Genomic DNA, 8,469 nt, shown 5'->3' on the forward strand with positions numbered 1-8,469 from the left:
TTTTGTATTTATTTATTATTATTTATTGGCTGTTTATACTGTAATTTATATTTTTATGATTTTAATTGTGGATTTTATTGTAAACTGCCCAGACTCCCCCTTTTGGGGGGGAGATGGGTGGTGTCAGAAATTTGAGAAATAAATAAATATCATTTGCAAAAGTCATATTCTCATCAGATTTCTTTTTAAGATAATATTGGTATATTTGAGTATGAAGTACGTTCTTCAATAAACATGGTCTCATAGTAAAAGTTGCTGACCAGCCCCAGCCCTGTAAGAGTATGAGCATCAGGCCTTTTTCTTCATTCTTCTTAGGTTGCCGCTGTAAGTGCCTTTGCTCAGACTCTGCGAAGATACACATCTCTTAATCATCTGGCTCAGGCAGCACGTGCTGTGTTACAGAACACTTCTCAAATTAACCAGATGCTCAATGACCTCAACCGTGTTGATTTTGCCAATGTCCAGGTATGCACATGGATGCTTTGTTTGTAATTCCTTGCATTTGAATTTCAGAGATGCCAGGGAAAGTTCAGTCTAGGGGAAACCTGCCACAATAATCTTCTGCTTCTTCAAGAAAATATTCATAAAACATTTCTGTAGCCCATTCTCTTTTTTCCCCCAACTGATTTTCACATGTTGACTTGTAGACAAGGTGCCTGGGTATTTCTTATCCATGCTAATATATATGTGACCTACAGTATATCTGTCAGTCAAAGCCAGAGCTTTGGAAAAAATGTTTAGCAGCCCATTTGAAATGACCAAATTATTTTTTTAAATACAACCCATTCAATAAAAGATTCACATGTCCAGCAGTTCCATTTCTCCTCTTCTTTGGCTGTTCCACCTTTGAAACCATTTTTAATCCTTTCCTACTCAACAGAATGTTGGAAAGACATTATGTAAAGGAGCTTGGGATTGGGTCTATCTGCCAGCACAATACCAAAAAGTAAACAAAATTGGATCAAATTTGGTGTGGGGAAAGAAGCAACTGAAAGAAACAACAAATCTGAAAATGAAGCAGATCCAGCCAGGGTCTCTTGAGAAAATAATTCCAGAAAAAAAGCCGTCCTTGCATCCCTATGGGAGAGGTAGTTGAACAGCAGTTCAGAATGCTGCTGATAGCTTCATTCTAAGCCTTCCTTCTCTTTCCAAGTCACGTTACCTAGAGTGGAGGAGAAACAACTTGCCCAGAGTTTCTCCATACACAGGTGAACACAAGCATGCACACAGACACAGCACAAGGGGAGAGGAATAACATACAGTTATTTTGTTACCCAGAAGAAAATGCAGATGCCCTCTTTCACTTGATTTGTTCATTGAGTACATAATCTTCCCTCTTTTTTGTTTTACTCATTGTTTTCCCTTTTAGGCACCTTTAACTGAAATTTAAATTGGGCACTTGAAGCTCCTCTGTTAAACTTTTTTTGAATTGGTACAGGAGCAGGCTTCCTGGGTGTGCCAGTGTGATGACAACATGGTACAACGGTTAGAAACAGATTTCAAGATGACTCTTCAGCAGCAGAGCACTCTGGAGCAGTGGGCTGCCTGGCTTGATAATGTAATGATGCAAGCACTGAAACCATATGAAGGAAGACCTAGTTTTCCTAAAGCAGCACGCCAATTTCTGTTAAAGTGGTCTTTCTACAGGTCAGTGTCTTGAGTAAATAGGTTATATTTTGTCACAATATAGCAGGGTAGTGCAATGCTTTGAGTTCAAAGGCAAAAAGATGTTTTGAAATGCATAGGAATGAGCACATAGCACCTGTCTGCAACTTCTTAAACCAAACATGTCTTTTGCCAGAATCATGCAGTAGTTATGTAGTCCCAAGAAAAGACCCAGCTGCTTTAAAGCATTCCAAAAATACATTGTGATTTTGAACATACAACAACCAGATCATAGCTCTCAGCCATGAGTAACCATAGATGTTGCTGCACATCTGCTTTAATTTATCCTATCACTAGTATAATACTGGGCAGAGAGGGAGAGACATGTCAATAAGCAGCAGTGGAGCTTGGATTTATGCCTTGTTCCTCCACTCACCTTTTTCTAATTATACCATAGTGAGACTATGTTTTCATCCTGTTCTTTGGCTAAAGTAACCAGTTTCTGTTGCATCCAAAGTAGGAAGAAAGAAAGTAGGTGAAGACCACCCTAGAAGCCTGCTTCAGCCAGATTCTAATGTCCAAACTCCAGGGGCTACTACCACCAACAGAAAACTTAAGCATATTTTGATTTTACAAATATTATTTATTACGTTTTTATTTTTAGTTGATGTTGCTTATAAGTCATTTATGTAGAATTTGTATTCTAAAGGGAGAGATGCAATCCATCAACCAATAATAAGAATGCTAGTTAAGTCCAGCTATATATGATGAGCCATTTATTTATTAACATAATTATTAAAGTATTATCTAACTATAATGCCTAAATAAGAGATAGACAAACAAAGGGTCGCATGGGGCCCTTCACCTAGATTCATGTAGATGTTAGTCACATTTAAAAGCCACTTAGAGAAATCAGTTTATACTTCTGGCAAGAGTTATCTGAATCTTGAGAAAAAGAAAAGAGGGAGTTGGAAAAGAAGATGATTTTCAGCTCTAACTCTGCCTACAACTTGATTTAGCCCATCCATTCTTCGACATGTAGTACAACACCCTTTTTTCCCCCTGCAAGAATACAAACATTGACCAAAAAAGAAATGTTGTCTGCTCCTGGCCTAAATGATGTAACTGTTAGAATTACGTTGGATGTGTCAGAGATTTCTGGCATATTTATTGGATGGTAATGTTTTTCATTTGTATTTTCATCTTAATATAGCTCAATGGTGATTCGAGATTTAACTCTGCGCAGTGCTGCTAGCTTTGGTTCTTTTCATCTGATCCGTCTGTTATATGATGAATATATGTTTTACTTAGTTGAACATCGTGTTGCTCAAGCCACAGGAGAGACACCTATTGCAGTCATGGGAGAGGTCAGTCTACAGTTAGAATCCTTTACCAGATAATTTTAACATCAAGAAGGAGTAATTATCTCATTAAGTTATATTTAGTTAAGTAAATGTGTTTTCTAGGAAGTAAATGTGGATCAGTTACAATTAAATTCCTTTCATTCAGGATTTAGATATAATGGATATAATCAAGTTTCAGTTAAGTTGAATCTATATAGAGCTCTTACAGAAATTCATTTTCTTTTGTCTGACTGTACCTGAATATATTCACACTAAATACTGGTCTAGTATTTTACTTTTGTCATTCAGATCCTGTGCAAATTTCTGAAATCTTTCTTCCTTTTAAATTTGTAGTCTTCCTGTATTGCCCAATATTCAAACTTTCCCCCCCAGTTTTTGACTAGTAGTTTGACACTCAAAAAGAGTAAATGAAATTAGTTAAAACTATTTGTTGTATCTATCTGCAGTAAACAACAAAAAAGCTAATATTTTCACCCCAGTAAGATTTTTTTCTGTCACCCTAATAGTCATCTTTTTAATTGAAGATCATTATCATTAGGGTTTTTATTTTTGATGCATCACAAATTTGTTTCAAGAGAACTTGGGAAAATGTGATGGTTCCTTTTTGAAATACTAAGTAATAATAGATCTTATAAATGGAGAAGCAACGTATCTGATTATTTTTTAATATTCCACAGACATCAAGAAGGTTCAAATATCCTCTCTCCATATACTTTATTATGCTTGCTTTCTAGGTTAAAATGAACAATGTGCATTATGAAAATATATTCAAAAGTAGGCAGCAAGCATTCTTTACTTTTATTCACAAAATATTAGGCAATACATGTAGTTTCTTTTAGTATTTTGTTCACTATTTAACTTTTTTTTCACTCCTAAATACAGTACTTAATTGAACTTTAGATTAGAAGGCTTTGTGGTATGTGTTAAAATACACTGGTTTTTGTTTTTTTGCTTTGGTTATCATCATAGTGCATAGAATAGTCTCCCAAGATTGAATAGTAGAAGCTCAAATAATTATGTATAGGAGAAATGATTTGGAGATGACTAAAGATGGGCCAAACTCATAGATTTGTGAAAGATTCTGCCAACTTCAGAATGCTCAGGCAGTTTGGTAGTCTCTTTTTAAAAGCAGAAGCTGGATATGGCATTTTTGGAAGAATAAAGCCTCTTTCAGGTCCAGATCACTCCTGAAACACCTTAAACCAGTTTTAATTTGAAGGATTCACTTCTAGAAATCCCTGAACCACGCCTGGAATGGCATAATCTGAAGGATGTTACAAACATTCCATTCATGGATAATAATAGTCACATTATTTCTTGGGAATCACAATTATGATTAGATTTCACAGAGGATTTGACTGCTATGGAAAATGCTAGTATAAGATACTGTATAAAAAGATGCTATTTTTGTTTTCTTCTGCAGTTTGGTGATTTAAATGCTGCGTCTCCTGGAAACATGGATAAAGGTTAGTATACACATACTATTGATCTTCAACTTGATTAGGGAATTATAAATTTATTTACTTGTTTATTTTATTTGTATGCCACTCCTGCTTTTCTTAACTTCTTAACTCTTCTGCATCTCTGCTTTAAGTGAAAGCCTACTTTGAAGGTTGGGAGATCTTCTTAAAAGAGGTGAACCAGTGATCTGATTTGCACATTGCACTAAGCTATATTTTAGCCATGTTTTATTGAATAAATGGCAATTGACAAGGGTCTCAGAACATACTAATCCACAATCCAATCACATTATGGTTTTGTATGATGTCAGTATCCAGCCAGTGGGATTCTGAGGAAGAGCATCTCATACAAAGGACCTTTCACTCAGTGAAACAGAGTATCCATTTAATTTACTGGTGTATGAGCAAGGTTCAACTGAATTTGGTATGATACTGGTAGTCCTCATTTAACAACACTAATTGGGACCAGAAACTCTGTCATTAAGCAATGCAATCATAAGTCATTAAACCATGTGACTGTGCTGCTTAGTGATGGCAGTCCCCGTTGCCATTGTTAAATGAGGACCATGCAGGTTGTTCAGTGAGGACCTCATGTGACCGTGACTTCTGAGTTCCTACTGGCTTTCCCGTTGACTTTGCTTGTGGGAAGCTGGCAGGGAAGGTTGCAAATTGTGATCACATGACCGCAGGGATGCTGCGTCGGCTGTAAGTACGAGGTCCGGTCGTAACTACCATTCGTTCAGTGCCATCGTAAGTTCAAACTGTCGCTGAATGGTCGTTAAACGAGGGCCACCGGTACAACATTGAACTTGTGCCCAGGTTCAGATCCTAGTCATCCATTATGAAAGAAAGATAACAGCCTCCACTGAAATAGTTACAAAACATGGTAAAGAGTTTGGGTTCACAAGGATTTATTTTCATGAAAGAAGTGATTTCTGATCATGGAAGGAGGATTGCTTCCCCTACTTGCAGCCCCCATAGTAGAAATAGGATAGAAGATTAAGATGTTGCTGGCAAATAAGCATTCATTTACAAATATAAGAACTGTTGGGTGGTTTGACTAATTTATAAGGAGAAAGGTGGAGCCCATCCAAGTGCACATAAGTTAATTTACCTGGTATTGGATTTGGACACGGAATATCCAATTCCAGTAACCTGACACATTGCTAGTGTTGTTAAGCATTTATATCTCATAGTAACATGGCTCTTTCAGATTGCAGGATTCATGGTGGTTTTATTTGTGCAGATGAAGGCAGTGAAGTTGAAAGTGAAATAGATGAAGAGCTGGAGGACTCTGGAGAGCCACAAGCAAAGAGAGAGAAGACTGAAATTAGCCAGGCCTTTCAGGTGGGCTGCCTGCAGCCAGTACTCGAGACTGGAGTACAGCAGAACCTTTTGAACCCTCTTCACAATGAGCACATTGTTACAGCTACGCAAACGATCCGACAGTGTAGTGCTACTGGAAATACATATACTGCGGTCTAACAAATGGTTAAAGCTCTTTCTTCAGATTGTATTAGCCCTGTTGATGTTGGGCATATCATAGGGGAGGGAAGGGATGCAAAAAAGATTTCTGAAAGTCGACTATTGTCAAACTTTATCTGTACTTTTACTGGAGTTGTGAAATGGAATGGGTCTATGTATTTTGTCAGATTTTGGGGGGGAAGGTAAATACAATCATTTTACACTGGCCGCTTAATATAAAGAGTTTTCTTAGTTTCAAAAGTCAAGAAGCATTTTTGCGAAGATTAATGTTAATGTTTTTGTCCTCTTTATAATTAAAAGTAATTTAATTTTTTCATAGTTTTTACAAAATATTTTAATGTTAACTGTTAGTCATGGTGATTTCGTATAAATAGGGTTTTTAATTAATTGCACTCTGAAATATCAAGAATTTTCCTCTTTGATTTACACTGGAGGCATGCTCATTTGATAGTAGCTGCATTAAAATTATTATTAAAAGGCAGCTTTCATTGGACAGAACTGGAAGATACTATTTTGATACATTTCAGAGTGCTCAACAGATATATTGGAAAAATTATTATAATTCTAGAGAACATAGATTGTCTTCTTTCTCAGAGGAAGAGTGATTCTCACAGTTTGCAGGATAAATGAGAGCTCTGATAGCACATGGTAATGTGTACTTAATAAAGGTACAGATGACACCATTATGGACAATTCAAGCTTCCTTAAATCAGTTTTAAATTTTGGGATACTAGCTCCTCTCTCGTAAGACTACTGATTTCAGGTACATTCTGCCCAAAAACTGACTCTGTGCAACCTCCATTCATTTCAATTAGAGTTTTACAAGATTCAAATTAAGGCATCTTTGATTCACCCTGAGAGCAAAATCACATTTAAGTGAGTGGAGGTCATGTTACAGAAGCATTTGCTGGGTTCTGCACCTCATATACATATGGGACCACTACCCAGATGCTTTCTGCTCTTCAGTGCTGATGCTAGATACTGAAGTTTTTAAAAAAGCATCTTGATTCCTTCTTTAAGTGTATGTGCTACTTATGCTGAACTGGACATGCAGGAAACCATTCCTTTCAGATGACTTTTTAATTCTGTGTCCTTTTCCTCATGATAGTTCAACCTGCTGCTCTTGTTAAAGATAGTTTATAGGATGCAAGGAATGTAGCAACCTGCATTGTAAATTTGCTCAGAATAATTCCTGGTTCTTAAGTGGATTTCATTTTATATAAAAATGTTTTAAAGGCAGTGAAACTGGCACATGTCACTTGTACTTATTTCCCAATTGCGTAGAATTTGAATAGGTGGCTAGACGGACCATTGCCATTTAAGAATGTACATCAGGGATCATTGTACCTCGGCTATTACATGGTGCCTTAAACAGAACTGAAGCTAAGATTTTCTTGTTAATAACTCTTACATTGATTCAACAAAGTGTGCCTGTCTTCTTTCTTTCTTTCTTGCTTGCTTGCTTGCTCGCTTTCTTTCTTTCTTTCCCACTCTCCTTCAAATTCCCTAAACAGTAAGGGCAGGTTACATACTTCAGATATCAAGACTTTTTTTAAAAAAAAATTAGATATACTATCCCTCTTAGAGTGACAGCCTTTTTCTTTCTTATTTATAGCTGAACTTCACTTTATTACTAATCAGATTTTCTGGGACGGGGTGGGGTTGGGGGAAAATGGTGAAAAACAAACTAGCTTTAACAGTGTCAAAGGTCAACAGAATAGATTAGCTAATTCCCAGACAAGAATTTATATACATATATATATAAATATATATACATATATATATATATTTCTAAACCCTTATCTACTTTTAATTTCAAAAAGTAACGTAAGCAACGTTTTTAAAAAGCAGCGTATAGTTTCAATAGTGCATCTGGTGATGGGGGTCAATCTGCTTTTTTATTTAATGGTTAATTCATAGTATATGTTGCTTCCCTTTTATTCTAATTGAGCTGTTATAGTTAGAATGCATTACACATTTTACTGGTTTAAAAGACATGTGAATTTCCTTAGTTTGATCAAAACAAACCAAAAATGAAGGAAAGCACAAAGAAGATTTACAGATTTTATAGCAAGGCCTATATAAAATATTAGGGGTCTTGTTCATCGTTCTTTTGAAAGACGATTTTCAAGATTAGTCACCAAATGCTTGAACAGCAGGTGGAATTTTTGGTATATTTATAGTATACAGGTTTCATCCTTGATTTTTCATGTATCAAGACTAAAGATTTACTAATTTTTTTTATCTGAATATTTCTATTTCAAAACTAAGCTTTAAGAATTGCTTAGAGTTGCAAAATTGGGTTGAACTAGGTATTCTGCCTAGTAATTCCTGCCATTTGGTTAAACATGCTGATATATTTCATTATAATTCTGTTCATTCTGCTATTTGAATATGGTTTTTTTTTTATGAAAATCCATCACACCTGCACCCCTCACCAATTTTTTAAAAACTAAGCTGTGATAGTTCCTCCCTCTCATTGTGCATTATGAAATGTTTACACTTAAATACAGTAAAATTAAATGTAAAAACAAAGAAACACTTTTCAGCATCTT

The 8,469-nt window shown here is 35.8% G+C and overlaps 1 protein-coding gene across 1 annotated transcript in view; it reads left to right on the top strand.

Annotated features, from left to right (window-relative positions):
* Window positions 1-7,390, top strand: part of RFX3 (regulatory factor X3) — a 151,727-nt gene extending 144,337 nt beyond the window's left edge. Inside the window, exons 13-17 of the mRNA XM_063295087.1 lie at window positions 316-465; window positions 1,439-1,647; window positions 2,819-2,972; window positions 4,393-4,435; window positions 5,676-7,390. Of these exons, the coding sequence (XP_063151157.1) occupies window positions 316-465; window positions 1,439-1,647; window positions 2,819-2,972; window positions 4,393-4,435; window positions 5,676-5,914 (795 nt within the window). The 3' untranslated portion in view covers window positions 5,915-7,390. The remainder of the gene's footprint in view (window positions 1-315; window positions 466-1,438; window positions 1,648-2,818; window positions 2,973-4,392; window positions 4,436-5,675) is intronic.
* Window positions 7,391-8,469: the final 1,079 nt, after the last annotated feature.

Source organism: Candoia aspera, chromosome 2 (assembly GCF_035149785.1).
Source record: "Candoia aspera isolate rCanAsp1 chromosome 2, rCanAsp1.hap2, whole genome shotgun sequence".
Classification (NCBI taxonomy): Eukaryota; Metazoa; Chordata; class Lepidosauria; order Squamata; family Boidae; genus Candoia; species Candoia aspera.